This window comes from Delphinapterus leucas, chromosome 16, assembly GCF_059928025.1.
Source record: "Delphinapterus leucas isolate spDelLeu-1000000601 "Yukka" chromosome 16, BTC_Dleu_Yukka2, whole genome shotgun sequence".
Lineage (NCBI taxonomy): Eukaryota > Metazoa > Chordata > Mammalia > Artiodactyla > Monodontidae > Delphinapterus > Delphinapterus leucas.
Window position 1 is genome coordinate 53,660,111 of NC_143144.1, and position 16,400 is coordinate 53,676,510.

The 16,400-nt window shown below is 49.4% G+C and overlaps 1 protein-coding gene across 1 annotated transcript; it reads left to right on the top strand.

Moving 5' to 3' along the window:
* The first annotated feature begins 573 nt into the window (after window positions 1–573).
* CYP26A1 (cytochrome P450 family 26 subfamily A member 1) lies at window positions 574–7,017 on the top strand. The gene is made up of 7 exons (XM_022569334.3): window positions 574–2,883; window positions 3,069–3,293; window positions 3,544–3,834; window positions 3,924–4,082; window positions 4,569–4,703; window positions 5,211–5,363; window positions 5,633–7,017. The coding sequence occupies exons 1-7, from the start codon at window positions 2,695–2,697 to the stop codon at window positions 5,972–5,974; spliced, it is 1,494 nt and encodes a 497-aa protein (XP_022425042.1). The 5' UTR covers window positions 574–2,694; the 3' UTR covers window positions 5,975–7,017.
* The last annotated feature ends 9,383 nt before the right edge of the window (window positions 7,018–16,400 follow it).

Genomic DNA, 16,400 nt, shown 5'->3' on the forward strand with positions numbered 1-16,400 from the left:
ACTCAGACAACAGCAAGAGCATGTCTGATGATGACCACAGTGCCGGGCAGGCTGGGGCCTGGGAAGACTTCCCTGGGGTGACATTCGACTTTGGAAGGAACCAGCAAGCGCTGAGCTGGGAAAGAGGCACCCCAAGCAGAGGGAACAGCAGGTATAGAACCCTGGGATGGGGATGAGTGCTCAAGACAAGGGCAGAAGGGGTTGGAAGAAAGGTGGAAGGCGGTGCTTCAGGTGCCTGGGCTCCCCTGACCCCAGTCAGGAACTCACTCCCCACCCCCCAACCCTTAGCAACAGGCTGTTTTGCAGACATCTTGGAAACATTTTATTTTCCAGTGAACCCTCTCCCCACCTACTGCCACCCACGAAAGTTTGGCAAGGGATCTAGATCAAAGTTCTTATTGGGCTGGTAATTTATGGGCCCCTTCCCCTCTTCAAGATGTTCTTTAATGATCCTCACTATCCCATTTAATCCTTTCCTGCCGATCGCCCCCTCGGGTCTCGATGGGCAGGTAGATTAAAACATTTTTCCCCCTTGTGGCAATTTCCAGCACGCAGGCCCCGCTCATCTTGTGACCCGGCGCGCGCTGAACTTGGCGAGATGGCCCTGCAGAGTTCACTCGGATGTCACGGTCCGGCCTGCGGGGGTCACAGGCAGGTCAGGCCGGAGGATTGGGACTGGGCCCCAGGTCACGCCCCCCGCTCGCCAGCTTTGCTCACCGGCCGGAGGCACTGTCCAGAAAGGGGCGGGCCCGGGATTTCTGAGAATTACCTCCAGCGCGTCTCGACCCGGTTCCAGCCGGTGCCCCCGAAGTCGTCTGTCACTGTTTACAGTTGTGAAATCGTTAGAAGAAATAACAGTGGGAGAGACCCTTCCCTAGAGCCTCTGAAACGCCAAGTAGGTTTACGGAGAAACGCCGACTCTCCGAAACACATCCTGGGGCGACCCAGGCTTGGAGCGTTTCGGCGAGTGTGCGGTCCCTGCGACTCCGCAGACACTTCCCGACCCGCCGGGTTTGGGGACCACCGCGGGAGGGCCGCGTATTTAACAGCTGTCAGGATCAAAGTATATTCCATCCCCAAGGGACGCTTTCCAATGAGTGAGGCATGCTCCTGGGAGAGCCGGCTCTTCAGTTTTAAACAAACATCATTGCTTCGTTTTAGGCGCGACTGGAGGGTTCATCACTCAAATCAAAAGGGGGCGTGTGGCCCTGACTGGTCCGAGGCAGTTTGGACCCAGTCCCACTGGCTCGACCAGGCAGGAAGCAGGGAGCGCACGTGCGCTTCCCGCAGTGTCCGAGCTCCAGGCATTGGCTGCAGGAGCAGCCGATTGTATAGCTGGGCGAAGGCCAGAAGACTCACTTCCCAGTACGGATTCCCCCAACACTCTTATCAGCGGCTGGCAGAGGCCTGAGTTTAGGGCCCAGTCCCCCTCTCGCCTGGGTGGCTTTCTGCCCGGTGGGAGCTGGGAGAGCAGAGGTTGGCTCCAGTGCCCGGAGCCCAGGTCACCTTGGTAACGTAGCCTAGCGTGCCTGGAGCTGGGAAGAGTATTTGCAACCAGGAGCCCCTTTTGGAAACTCACAACTTCCCCGTGGTGTAGACAGGCCAGGAATGATCACCTCCATATTAAGGAGGAGGAAACAGGCGCAAGGATGTGTGGTAACTTGCCCAAGGTCACTCAAGTAGAGATGGAGCTGGGACTCACAGCCCAGAGTCTGGGCTTTCCATCCATCCTCCATCTCGGTGTCCTTATCCGGCCAGGGCTAAAGACCCTCTTCCCCTCTGCCTAGCTGGAGCTGCTAACCCCAGGGCCCTCGGAATCTGGCCGGCTGTGGCAGGATCGCAGAGCTCTGGTTGCCGCCGAGCCGCGGATGAATTGTCACCGCGGTCCCCCACTGGGGAGTCAGAGTTAGGGCTCAGACTTGTGCAGGGCTGCACCTGGAGTTCTGAGGATCTGGAGCCTCTCTTGTACCTTAAGTAGGACTTTCCAAGACTTCATGAGTGTGGACCTCCTTGAGGGGTTTGGAGAGCTGGCAATCTATGGTCAGCCGGTCACGACTCCCCGCGACTCTCGTTTGGGTCCTGGCCCTGGGCTCTTCTGCGTGATCTTTGGAAGAATCGGGAGGCCTGCGTTTTGTTCTGCGTTCTGCACCTCAGTTTCCCCACCTGTGGGACAAGGAAGCTGGACGATCTCTTAACGCACTTCCCTTTGCTCCGCCAGCAGGTGGAAGGGGGCCCACACGGCGCCTGTAAACGGAAAGCCAATGCAGGCAGCTCTGGTCTGGGACCGCCCGTCGGACCCGGCGGGAGGGATTCCAAAGAGACCGCCAGGAAGCCCAGGGTTTGGAGTTCCCGTTCCCCAGAGCCCGGGTCGGCCCCTGCCAGCGTCCCAGAGCCCCGCACAACTTGTATGGGCGAAGCAGGCTGCTCCTAGCCCTGCACCCCAGGAGGCGCGCTCCGAGGGAAACCGCCACCGCGCCGCCTCTGCCTCTGCGCGGAACAAACGGTTAAAGATTTTGGGCAGCGCCTCGAGGGGGGAGGAGCCAGGGGCCCAATCCGCAATTAAAGATGAACTTTGGGTGAACTAATTTGTCTAAGGTAACGTGGGCAGCAACCTGGGCCGCCTATAAAGCGGGCGCGCGGCAGGTTCGGAGCTCTGGCGACGGCGGCAGGTGGCGCGGGAGGTCGCGGCGCGCCATGGGGCTCCCAGCATTGCTGGCCAGTGCTCTCTGCACCTTCGTGCTACCGCTGCTGCTCTTCCTGGCAGCGATCAAGCTCTGGGACCTGTACTGCGTGAGCAGCCGGGACCGCAGCTGCGCCCTCCCGTTGCCCCCCGGAACTATGGGCTTCCCCTTCTTTGGGGAAACTTTGCAGATGGTGCTTCAGGTAAGGGAGATGGGGGCGGGACAGGGCGGTTTCCCGGAGCCCTACTCGGCTCCAGGCTTCCACTGAAACCGGGGTAGGCGCCCCCGGGAGGGAGGTGACTGAGGCTAGGATCAGTACTAGCCGGAGGCTCGGCGCTCCCTGGCGCCCCCTCACTCCCGCCTTTCTCCTCCGCGTTCCTCTCGCAGCGAGGGAAGTTCCTGCAGATGAAGCGCAGGAAATACGGCTTCATCTACAAGACACATCTGTTCGGTCGGCCCACGGTGCGGGTGATGGGAGCGGACAACGTGCGGCGCATTTTGCTCGGGGAGCACCGGCTGGTGTCAGTCCACTGGCCCGCGTCTGTGCGCACCATCCTGGGCTCCGGCTGCCTCTCCAACCTGCACGACTCCTTGCACAAGCAGCGCAAGAAGGTGAGGGCGGGGTGGCGGCGCCTGGGCAGGAAGGGGGACCCGATTCGCGTGAGGGGTTCAGGCAAATAGGTGCTGGGCGAGCGCCAGCTGCATAAGGCGTCGGCTAGGGACCCTCTCAAACCCAGTGTAGCTTCCCCAGCCGGGAAGTGCCTTGGGCCTGGTGGGGTTTTGGGTTTCCGGAAGGGGGCCCCGGAAGGCGAGAGGGGCGGGTGGGGCCCGGTTTTAACACTCTTCCATCCTCGGATCTCAGGTGATTATGCGGGCCTTCAGCCGCGAGGCGCTCCAGTGCTACGTGCCAGTGATCGCCGAGGAAGTGGGCAATTGCCTGGAGCAGTGGCTGAGCTGCGGCGAGAGCGGCCTCCTAGTCTACCCCCAGGTGAAGCGCCTTATGTTCCGTATCGCTATGCGCATCCTGATGGGCTGCGAGTCCCGGCTGGCGAGCGGCGGGGAAGCAGAGCAGCAGCTGGTAGAGGCCTTCGAGGAAATGACCCGCAATCTCTTCTCGTTGCCCATAGACGTGCCCTTCAGCGGGCTGTACCGGGTAAGTGTGGCATGTAGGGTGCGGAGCTAGGGGCTCCGGGAGCGCGGGGTCCGGGCTTCTGCTCACCGCCGTGCGCTCTCTGCGCTCAGGGACTGAAGGCGCGGAACCTCATCCACGCGCGCATCGAGGAGAATATTCGCGCCAAGATCTGCGGGCTGCGGGCGGCCGAGGCGGACAGGGGCTACAAAGATGCGCTGCAGCTGTTGATCGAGCACTCGTGGGAGAGGGGAGAGAGGCTGGACATGCAGGTGAGTGGCAGCTTCAGGAGAGGCACGGCGGAGTTTGATCCCCTGGCTTTCCAATCGCAGTTCCTCGGGTCCCCAAAGTGCCCGCCTGGGGCCCAGGTTCCGAGAGTGGGAAGTCTGCCCAGACCCCAGGGATGGGACACAGAAGTTGAGACACCTGGTCCGCGGAGCTGTGGGGAGAGGCTTCGTTCCCTATCCCTTCCAGGTTTTAAAGGGAAAGTTGGAATTTGCAAGATGTAAATAAAGAAGGTTGGGTGATTATAATACAACCAAGGCTTTAATTTAAGAGTTCCTGGGAGAGTGGGATCTTACTGGCCTTCCTGCTCTAGCTGAACTAAAGGGTCTTAGCATTTTGTTTAAATGGATTTTCTGTCAGCACACTTTCAGCCCTTCTCATCTTCCCTCCAGAACCCCCAGTTCTATTCTGAGTAGTCGCTCTGTAAAATTGCATGCAGACTTGTCAAAACGTTCGTCTTAATCCACTCTTAGGCACTAAAGCAGTCTTCAACTGAGCTCCTCTTTGGAGGACACGAAACCACAGCCAGTGCAGCTACATCTCTGATCACTTACCTGGGGCTCTACCCACATGTCCTCCAGAAAGTCCGAGAGGAGCTGAAAAGTAAGGTAAGGGAACTGGGGGGTGGGGGGATTACCTTAAGAAACTCAGCTACTCTCTAGCCAGCTTCCCAAAAGGTAAGTGTGCTTTCCCGATAAAAAAGAAGGAATCTTGAGCTGTGATCCCACTCGGGCAGGGTTCAGCCTTGTACTTCTACCTCTTCTCCCCGTTTTGCAGAACCTTGGAGATTTTCAGATAGGTTCCACTTTCTTGGATTTGTGTGTTCAAGGGCATGAATGGGGAACTCCTGGGGGACTGTGGTGGCAGCCAGCAGTGGTGGTGGTGATTGGGGGAGGGGAGAAACTTGGTGGTTCTAACTGGTGAGCAGCATTCTCTTGGAACTGTAAACAGATAGTGGACTTGGGCCCAGGGGTGGAGGCAAATGTTTCCCCCTCACACTCTCCCATCATGAGGCCCTTTGGGTCCAGCCGCTACTTAAGCCCTGTTTACGTCTGCTGGGCTGATTTTATTGGAGCACAGAATAACCGTTCACCTCTGTGTGACTGTTTTGATAGGGTTTACTTTGCAAGGGCAATCAAGACAACAAGTTGGACATGGAAATTTTGGAACAGCTTAAATACACTGGGTGTGTTATTAAAGAGACCCTTCGACTGAATCCCCCAGTTCCAGGAGGATTTCGGGTCGCTCTTAAGACTTTTGAATTAAATGTAAGTTAAAAGTTCTCTCCCTCCCACCCTTACCTTCTGTGTTGTAGTTTTAAATCTCCCTTTGTTTCTCTGTCCTTTGACTTAAATTTCTTAGGCTTTTGATAACATTGTCCTGCCTCTGAATGTCTGTCTCTCTGTTTCTCTCTCCACCTCCCCCTCCTCCTTTCTTTCAGCTCATAACTCCTCCAAGGATATCAGTGATAGATTTTTTTCCTGTTGAAGGTTGAATTCCAGTTTGTCAGTCCTTTGGACTTCATAATCTTTTGCAGGGATACCAGATTCCCAAGGGCTGGAATGTTATCTACAGTATCTGTGATACTCACGATGTCGCCGATATCTTCACCAACAAGGAGGAATTCAATCCTGACCGCTTTCTGCTGCCTCACCCGGAGGATGCATCCAGGTTCAGCTTCATTCCGTTTGGAGGAGGCCTTAGGAGCTGTGTAGGGAAAGAGTTTGCAAAAATTCTTCTCAAAATATTTACAGTGGAGCTGGCCAGGCATTGTGACTGGCAGCTTCTAAATGGACCTCCTACAATGAAAACGAGTCCCACCGTGTATCCTGTGGATGATCTCCCGGCAAGGTTCACCCGTTTCCAAGGGGAAATCTGATGGATGGGAATGCCCAGACCTCAGACTTATTTGAAGAGTACATATGCGTTTTTACCTAGTGTCATGTTGATTTTATTATATTTAATTTCTAAATGTATATTATAATATTTATGTGTCTCTTCTACAGTACCACAGTCTTTAAATATTAAAATAATGAACTGGATAGTTTACAAATAAAGTAAAATCTCAAGGTGCTTGTGTTGCGTTTAATATTCCTGTGGGGGGAAACCCACCGGTTTTATATTTGTATATTTAACCAGATTTCTAAATGTCTACATTCATGGCTTGTCATCTGTACATATCTATTTTCTGGGAGGAAGAAACTTTAGCTGTTTTTTTCTCTTAACAGTTATTAGAAAGCATGTATTATATGTGTGTGAGTTAGTCTAAAGGTAATTTTGTTAAGTTTTCGATGATAATTTAGATTCTCTATTTGGAAAATCTATCAAAGTTAATTAAAAATTTGGGGAGGGGTTTGCTTTACTTTAGGGAAAGCTGAATTTGAAAAGAGAACACTTTGAGAAGATCATCTAATATAACACCTTCAGCCATAAACTTAGTATGTTTAATAAACATAATAAATCTATGGTGTCGCACAGTGTCAGAACTGTTTCCTGAAATTAAAGTTTTAGGTAAGACAAAGTTATTGACTAAAATGAGACCCCCAAACACTGGCGTGTTTCCTTCACTCTGAAGTTGCATATGAAAACAGTATTGGAAAAGGCCAATCTCTGGTTTAGATAAGCGAGTCCAGGTTTTCTTTATTGAAAATAAGGCAGGAGGAGTAAATTTAACAAACTGACAGATAAAGTTTTTATCTATGCCAGGCAATAGGGTGTGAGCCTGACATGACTGATAAAATGGCCCAGTCATGACCCTGTGAACCTTGGCTAACCTCCGTGAAAACGCAGTTTTGTCACATTTCTGACCCTGGCATAGCCGTGTTCTGAACTGAAGGCCAGACTCTCAATCCAGAAAGGTTAGCCCAGTGACTTGCTTATGCAAGCACATTTTCAGTTTTGGAATGGCACAATCTGCTTACTGAAACCCTGATGGCTTGTAGGTTTTGGACTTTAAATTTTTCATTACAATTTTAGAATTTGGCAATACTGCAGAAAAGCTACGTGGTCTAAATAGGTGTTTGAGAAGGGCTCTGACTACAGTGAGAGTTACATGTTCTGCCTGACGTTAGCTTTTTAGGTGGAACTTGGATTGTAACTTAAGGTTGGAATCCTCTGTTTTTTAAGGGGTGTTTACATAATACTTTATAATACCTTATAATAACCTTATAAATGCCTTTTTTAAAAATGAGAAATTACAGGCTTTTTTTTGTTTTCAGACAAAGCTTTAGTATACTGCGGTGTACAAAGCTGACCCCCACCCCCCATAACATTCGCCCGGGATCATTCCAGTTAGGAGCACACTAGCCTGAGGACATTATTTCGGATGATTTATACAAGGTCATTTTTTAAGGACTTCAATACTTTTCTTTTTGCCAGAGGACAGTCAGTGTTTCAAAACCCTGTCTTCGGTGACACCGTGACCGCGTGTCTCTATGAGCAGAGTGCAGAAAGAAATTTGAGCCATTTTAGCATATAATTTAATTTTTGAAATCCACCTATACTTTTTATCCAGAGAGCTCTGAGGAAAGTGCTTCTGGGTTGCATCTCCCAGGGCTACACTTAGCTTAATTAGACTCATCGATTACAGAGTAGTGCGGAATTTATCTCGAAAATACGTTAAGAACACAATCTTTGATAATGTGCTTAGTGCTGAGTAAAGGCAGTTTCAACGTGTGTTCGCGCGAGGCAGAATCGATGTTTGTGGCTGCCGCGTGGACGTTAGATGGGCCCTGGTCACAATGTCTGGGGCAAGCGTGTTTTACAGCCCAGCCTCCTCTGGGTCAGCGTTCACGCGTCACCCAGTGGAGAAGTGTTTCAGGAGGAGGCCACTGTTCCAGATTTAGACTTGGCCAGCGTTGTGGAAGGACGGGAGACCACTATGAGAAAGGACTCTTTGGGGCTCCCAGGGGCCTGGCACTGTGATGGAGGGTGCTGTGCCCTCCTGGGCCTTGGGTAGACCTGCCAAGGGGGTCAAGTTGGTGGCCTCCGTCTCCCCTTCCATACCCCTTGCCCTGGCTACCTCCCATCCCCCCTTCTCTTCAGTCAGGGGCGTGGTGCCACCAAGGACAGACCATTGTCAGGACTGGCATATGAAGGCATCCAGCTTAGTCCATAAAGCACCAGCATTCAGAGGGATTGTAGTCTTCATTTGCCTGGGGCCACCCAGGGAGTGGCAGAACCAGGAAAGGCCTCCTGCTGCTTTTTCCTTCTTCGTTCTTTTTTTCCCCAACATCTAGTAACACCTGCCTGATTTGTCTCCAACTTTCTGTTGCCAGAAGACCCAGCAGTTTCCACATCCTAACTTCCCTTCACGTCCCCTGCCACCACTCCCCTGCCCTGTGACACTCCAGAGATCAACTGTCTTGCAGGCAACTGGGGAAATGGGAGCAGCGACAGGAAGCGGCTTCTCCCCCCAGACCCCTCATCTCCTTCTAGGTTTCAGGGTGCTTTTTGTACCTTGCCACCCCCCAGAGGTCCACAAGGGGGCGGGCTTCTCCCTTCTATGCCAAGCTCAGCGACCAGTGGTTTCCCCACCAGTGTCCATGAAATCCAGGGTCCACAGACTCTGGCCCGGGGCCTGCTTTTACCCCAGACAGTGAGAGGCTACAATCACCCAGGGCTTAGCAAATACTCAGCCTCAGGCCTGGTCATGGCTTCCCAGCCCCTCTGGAAGAGTCACCCCAGGTGGGGTTGATCTGGACTGTCTTTTAGCTTCTGAAGTAGCCACCATCCACTGTGGCTCTGGTTTTGAGCGTTGCCCACGTACTGCCCATGACTTGACCTATGTTGCTTTCACTCTCCCTGGAAAATGGCTCTCGGTTTTTAGGGAGTGGGGCCCATGTTTCTCGAGGGACATGTGCGTACTAGTCAGGGTTCAGACGACCCTCGCCAGGTCCAGGAGCCGCCCCACAAAAGCACTGTGAGAGGAACTAGGAATGTTTAGAGAGGCTGTGGAGGCCCCACCTTCCAATAGTTAAAGTGCTGCTGTAGTAAATGCGGGTTCAGACCTGTTCTGAAGGACAGAGCATGCACTGAGGAGGGTAAGCGAGAAGGAAGGAAATGTTAGCACCATATAAGGAAAACACTTTGAGGCAACTAGAGCCCTCTGGTGATGACACAGCCAATAACCTAAGTCCCTCTGCAGCTTTTTTTGTACCTTGCCACCCTGGATTTCATGGACACTGGTGGGGATACCACTGGTCGCTGAGCTTGGCATAGAAGGGAGACAGCAGCTCCCTGTCAACTGAGGCATCCAAACTGAAGCCGATAACCAAGCAGCCAAAAGGATTCTGACACAGAGGGAGAGGTTGGGTTACATTTCTCCCAAGTTCCCTTCCAAAGTTCAAGAATTGTGATTCTCTGAGACTTGATTCTGTATTAATTTAACCGCTCAGATACTCACTTTACTTTGAAATGCATTAACTCCAATCTAGGGAGACGGGACGTCCTGTCATCCTCTTCCAGAGGCATTCAGCAGTCCTTGGTGATCATTCTGTCAAAGCTCCAAGCCAGATGTGGAGGGGGACCCAGGGAGGCTGGTGCGTGTCTTCACAGAGACGCTGAATCCCTGCGTTGATTGCTGGGAGACCTTTCTCCTGCCTTGTGACCTGTTGCTTGCAGGTCCAGGTCCTGTGTCTGCTCCTGCAGCCCCTACGCCTCTCCCAGCTGTGCCATGCTGACCATCCTCTTGACCTGGTTTCTGGGGCAATGCCCTGAGACGTTCCCCAGAGCTCCCTGAAAAGCTACTCAAAGGCAGGAGCTGTGTGTGTCTCATCGTTGGAATCTTGTAAATTCATTCTCATGTGCTTCCCTGCCCTCCCCCAGAACACACTCACACATAAGAGGTGTTCTCTGGGAGAAAATGTTTCTTGAGGCCAATCGACGCCATTCACCTTATGTCTCTCCAGCTTTGCGGTGCCATGTTTTTCTTTGAAAAGTGAAACTTTCTTCCTTGGAAAATCTCAGCAGCCGCAAGCTTACACGGCTGTGGTTTAACAGCATGTCACATTCCTGAAACCGATGCTCCATGGGTATTTGGCCAAACAAGCTTTCCTTCTTTTGAAGTAGAGTCAACTTGAGTTAGAACCCTGGGACAGAGTGGAAACTTAGCCCTGGATTACGAGGTGGGTTTTCTGGGTGAGAGTTATCATGTTGCAATATTCATAACCATGCACCGCAGCACAGAAGCTGACCCACAGCTTACGAGTTCTCACCACTGCCAAACCCCTCCCTAGTCTATCGAGGGGTCAGAAATCTACTCACTCATCTCTGACCACAGACGCTTCAAGTATTTTATCTAGTCACTAACAGATTTATTGAACTCAAATGCTCTGTGAAAAGAGGACAAGGTACTTCGCTTACAACAGACATTTGACAAAACATGTTGATTGATTCATTAAGTACCATCCAACATACCATCCAACATAACGGTGATTTATTTAATGATAGAGGAGGGGATTTGGTATTTTGAAACGGAAAGTTCATTTAATCGTCAATTAGTCACAGGCTTTTAGAGCTGGAAGGGAGATTATGGATAGATCATCCGAGCCCCTCGGTTTACAGCCGAGAAATCTGAGGCTCTAAGAAATTTAAGGCCACGACAGAGAATCAAGACTGGCAGTCCAGTGTCTGGTACATCGTAGCATTAGTCTTCAATTAAAAAAACATATTGTTTATTTATATACATGTCAGGAATAAAGGCAGGTGAGCAGATTAGTTGAGACTAAATTGCTTACAGGTTCTTTTTTTTTTTTTTTTTTTTGCGGGCCTCTCACTGTTGTGGCCTCTCCCGTTGCGGAGCACAGGCTCCGGACACGCAGGCTCAGCGGCCATGGCTCACGGGCCCAGCCACTCCACGGCATGTGAGATCTTCCCGGACCAGGGCACGAACCCGTGTCCCCTGCATCAGCAGGCGAACTCTCAACCACTGCGCCACCAGGGAAGCCCCTGCTTACAGGTTCTTGCTTCTCCCTGTGCCTCTGAGAGCACCTGGGTACAGATTGCAGGCATTTCTGGTGGGGCCGGGGGCTGGGTCTGCGTGTTGGTAGAGCTGGACCCTCAGACATTTTAAGTTTCTTCTACTGTACAGCCGAAAATTGTTTCTGTTATGGGTTAAATTGTATCCCCCTTCCCGGGGGGAAAAAAATGCTGAAGTTCTAACCCTCAGTACATCAGAATGTGACCTTATTTGGAAATAGGGTCCTTACAGAGGTAATCAAGTTAAAATGAGGTCTTCAGCTGTGTCCTCATCCAATTTGATTGGAGTCCTTATAAGAAGGGGAAATTGGGACCCAGGGAGATGCACGTAGAGCCGAGATGATGTGAAGACACGCATGCAGGATGCCACGTGAAGATGGAGGACTGAAGTGATGTTATCTGCAGCCTAAGGAACGCTGAAGATTCCTGACAAACCTCCAGAAGCTAGGAAGAGTCAAGGAAGGAGTCCCCTGCAGCTTTCAGAGGGAGCCCACTTCAGACTTTTAGACAAGAACTGTGAGACTTGATTTCAGCCTTCTAGACAAGAGCTGCCTCCAGAACTGTGAGACAATTTTTGTTGTTCTAAGCCACCTAGGTTGTAGTACTTTTAAAAATGGCAGCCCTAGAAAACTAACACAGTTTCCAAAGGCAAGAAACCTTGTTTGTGAGAAACAGTGGTTCTCAATGTTAGCATGCATCAGAATCCCCTGGAGGGCTTGCTGAAATTCAAATTACTGGGCTTCACCCCAGAGTTTCTAGATTGACCCAAGAATTTGCATTTCTAGCTAGTCCCCAGGTGATGCTGTGGCTGCTGGTCCCAGGACCACGCTTTGAGAACCACCGACAAAATGTTTCTGATCTCTAAGTCAAGGATCACACACTCATGGGTGCCGGGAGGTAATTTAACAAGTGATATGAACCAGGGAGAGAAACAGCTGGGGGAGGCAAGTGTGTTAATGCAGGGCATACCAGTCCACTCTAAAGGGGCAGGTGCTGCTCAGTCTGGCCTATCCTTGACCTGTAGGAATGAAAGCTCTTCCCATTTTTCAGGAGGTGCTAGAAATTCAGATTTGCATGGGAACATCCTGCTGTTTAGATGTTCGTAACTAATTCACATTAAAGAAAAATGTGTAGGCGTATGTTTGAAATGGATGGCCAACGGGGACCTACTGTTTAGAACAGGGAACTCTGCTCAGTGTTATGTGGCAGCCTGGATGGGAGGGGAGTTTGGGGGAGAATGGATACATGCATATGTATGGCTGAGTCCCTTTGCTGTGCACCTGAAACTATCACAGCATTGTGAATCGGCTATACTCCAATATAAAATAAAAAGTTAAAAAAAATGTGCAGGCAGAATAAAACTTGTTTCTGGCCCTGATGGCTGCCAGTTTGCAACATCTTGGGTCTTTGATCCTTGAGAAGTTTTCAGAGTGCTTGATTGGGAATGGCTTGACTGTGGTTCTGTCTCGGAGTCTCTCACAGGGTTGCAGCTAAGATATTGGCTGGGGCTGTGTCACTTGAAGGCTTAGGTGAAGCTGGAAGATCCACTTCCAAGGTAGCTCCCTCACAGGGCTGTTGGCAGGAGGTCTCAGTATCCTGCTATATGAATCTCTCCTAGGACTGTTTGGGCATCCTCACAGCATGGCAGCTGACCTCCTTCAGAGCAAGTGGTCTAACAAAGTGGCAAGACAATACTGAAGCCTCAGTATTTTTCATGACCTGGCCTTGGAAGTCACACTCCATTTCCACAGTATCCTGTTGGTTACACAGTTTAGCCCTATTCATTGTAGGAGGGAGCCACATAAGGATGTGAATACAAGGAGGTGAGGACGGTTGGGGGCCATCTTGGAGGCTGGCTACCATACTCAGTTTTTGAGTGGGTGGGTAGACTCTTCTGCTCTCTCTTAGAAGCATTTTCATCTCTTTTCTGGGCAGTGCTTGATTTCTAATATTTTCATAGTGACCCATCACCTATGGGAACTTACAACTGCCATCAGAAAAGCTCTATTACAGCATTTCTCAGCTGCATGGAGTCTGAGGGGTCATGTGCGCCAAGGTTGCAAGTTGGAGACCCTTGGGTAGAGCCTCAGAGTGGGCGTTTAAGCCCTTCTGAAAGTCTCCAACCAGCCCACTTCATTCATTTATATTACTTTTCAGGCCTCTGAGTTATCTGACCCCGCCCTAATCCAACTGTTCTGTTTCCTAGTACTCAGGACTTTCAGTGCAAAACTGAATAGTCCTGGGAGAAGTCAGATGGTTTGTCACCCTAATCGACCACATTATTTGAAAAATAGGAAAATTGAGTTCAGGCAGCAGATGTGAATTGATGAGGTCCTTACAACTCAAAGTACGGTCCATGGACCAGCAGCATGTGCATCGCCCGGCTGCTTGTTAGAGATGCACCATCTCAGACCCCACCTGAGACCTGCTGAATCAATCTGCAGCTTATCAAGAGTCCCAGGTGATTCTTATGCACACTGCAGTCTAGGACTCTGAATAGGAGCAAAACCTGAACTTGGGCTCTCTGAGGATTCAGATTTGCTGTCCATGTGGATGAAATAGATCTGACAATGACCCACTTGTGCTGTGGTAATCTGACCTTGACGTACACATCTTATTTTTTTCTTCCTGCCTCCCAGATTCCCCAAACTGAAGGGCCTCTAAAGTTTCATTGTTGGAAGGAACCTAAAGTTCCCAATTCTCACCTGGGTTTGAGTAGTGGTTTTCGTAAATCACTTTTCACAGTTGAAATTCCTCCCCCTTGCCCAAACAAAATGCCATAAAAGCACAGATTAGGGGAGGTTTCTGGGCATTTAGGTTATTTCCAGTTTCTGATACTCCAAGCAACTTGCAATCAGTAAGTGACCTTGTTTGTGCAGACTTATATACAAACTAGTGCTTTACTTCTGTAGGATTGAGTCCTGAAAGTGAGGCTGCTGGGTCAATGAGAACGTGCATTTAAAACTGTACTGGAGAGCCAAAAAAGGTGTCTATCTAAAGAGGAATGTTTGAAAAAGCAGTGGTTCATTTATGTTATGGCAAGTTACGGAGCCATAATAGGGCGCATATGATAGACTTCCATTGACCTTGAAGGATGACTACGATGTACTGTTAAGTAGGGAGAAAAAGCTGCAGAGGGAGTTAGGTTATTGGCTGGGAAAATTGAGGGGGATATTTTGCAAAGAGATTAATCACACTTTCTGAGTACATTTATGGATGCTTCTTCTGGTTGTAAAGAATATGTGTTGATTTTGTAATTAATTTTAGGAGAGAGGAAAAGTGAAGGTGCTGTGGGTGAAGTGAATGATGCTCTAGAGGTGAGCCCTCAGTCTCCCCTCCCCTCGGACCCTTCCCCCCTCCAACCTTCCCCGCTCTCTCTCAGAAACCACCGCCCAGTTGCAAGCATCCGATTGGCTGAGCCCAGTCACATGCCCACGTACCGGCTGCCAATTGCAGACAGAGGGGTTGTCTGACCTCCTTTGATCCCAGGGGCCTTCGCGGCCCACCTACCTCGGGATAACCTCTAAATAGGAGGTGTGTTGTAATGCAGCTTGGTCCATAATGAGCAGCTAAAGTGGAAAACCTTGCAACACTAGCCTTTTGAAAAGCTCTGTGCGGTTCGGAAAGCAGTTTTGAGTTAATTAACCTTTTTTTCATAGAGTGAAAATAAAAGTAACAGCCAGACTTCAGTGAGCATTTACTATATGTGCTAATATTTCACATTGTCTCATTTCGTTCTCAGGACACTTCCATGATGCAGGTACAGTTTTTAATACACCTTTTGCAAATGGAGCTATTGAGGCACAGAATGGTTATGTAACTTGCCCAGAGCCACATAGCCAGTAAGTAGTGGAGTCAGGATTTGAACCCAGGCTGTCTGAGTAAAAGGTTCTAATCATTACATTATATTGCGTACAGGTTTATGGTACTTGGAAGGGGCACTGATTTTATCTAGAATAATAGTGATTCTTATTGTCACTGAATGCTTAGTATGTGCCAGGCACTGTCCTAACTTCTATATATGAATTAATTTAATCCTCACAGCAACCCAAATGAGAAAACTGAAACTCGGAGATGTTAGCAACCCATCCAGAGTCCCTTAGCTCTTAAGGGGCACAGTCAGGGGTCCAGCTCAGAGGGTCTGTCTCCAGAGCCCACACACTCAGCTCAACACTCCAGAGCCATCTGTCCCTTTAGTCATCAACACACTAACACACCTTTTCTTCTCTATTGATCTGAAAGCATTTCTCTTGAGAGATACAGAACTTTGCGCAATTGTCAGGATAACCTGGCGGAAGCTATGGGTTTTATTTCAATTTTCCATTCTGTTTTGATATTGAAGATCTGGCCCTAAGCTGATGTCAGCTAAAATAATTTAAATTAAACCTGATCACTGTCATTTGTGAGGATTTGTTGGGAAGAAATCTGAAAAGACAAAGGATGTGTGTAAGTGTGTGAGTGCACGTGCGTGTATGATTGTACAGTCATAAATTTCCATCATTAAAGAGTTGATGGGAAAGAATAAGAAGAAGAAAAGAGATCAGTAACATTTTCATGTTAAATTGTTACACATATAAAGATATGGCTCTTTTGCGGGGGGATTTATTCTTAAGAGGGAATGTGTTTTTCTAAGTGAAAATACAGTTTATCCTCAATTTGAATTGAAAATCCTTCCAAAAGCAGAGTGAGAAGGAAGGATAATGCCTAATGGGAATGAGTTTTTTCTACTTTGTTTTATAAAAACTTCCTGAGACAAGCTTTAAAAAATCATAATTATTTTTAAAAAGTCAGGTATCATCCTGATCTGAAAGTTTTAGATAAATCAAAATAACCAGATCATTTTATACAATATCAACTTGGTTTAAGATGGGGAAAAAAAGACACTCAGTACTCTTGCGGCTGAATGATTGGAAGCAGAAAATTGCAGGGTGTCTTTGGCAAACTACAGATCTAGAAATCAGATTTGTCCCTAGAGGATAAACCACATCACGGAGAACTGGCCTGGAGAAGTGCGGGAAGAATTAACGTTTGTTTGGCACTTGTTAGGTGATTGATATTTACATATGTTACCAGAGTTCATCCTCAAGCTCAAGGAGGTAAAGTGACTTGTCCCAAGTTCCCCAGTTGGTAATTAGTTGTGAGTTTATTGGAGAAGTTCAGAGGAGAGGAAGTTAGGGCACAATTGGGTGTGTCAAGGAGAAGACAGAAGCCAGAGACATCTGGGCGGTGGATGTGCTTGGGCTCCGTGATGCTCTAGATCAGGAAATGAGGAGATGCAGGAGCCCAAGCTTAATAGCAATGGTGACTAGGCACAGGTGAGGTTCCTG

Excerpts from the sequence above, each read along its gene's own strand:
- CYP26A1 (XM_022569334.3), top strand. The coding sequence starts at position 2,695 with ATGGGGCTCCCAGCATTGCTGGCCAGTGCTCTCTGCACCTTCGTGCTA. Across the intron at positions 2,884-3,068 it reads CTTTGCAGATGGTGCTTCAG|CGAGGGAAGTTCCTGCAGAT; the intron begins GTAAGGGAGATG and ends TTCCTCTCGCAG. Across the intron at positions 3,294-3,543 it reads TGCACAAGCAGCGCAAGAAG|GTGATTATGCGGGCCTTCAG; the intron begins GTGAGGGCGGGG and ends CTCGGATCTCAG.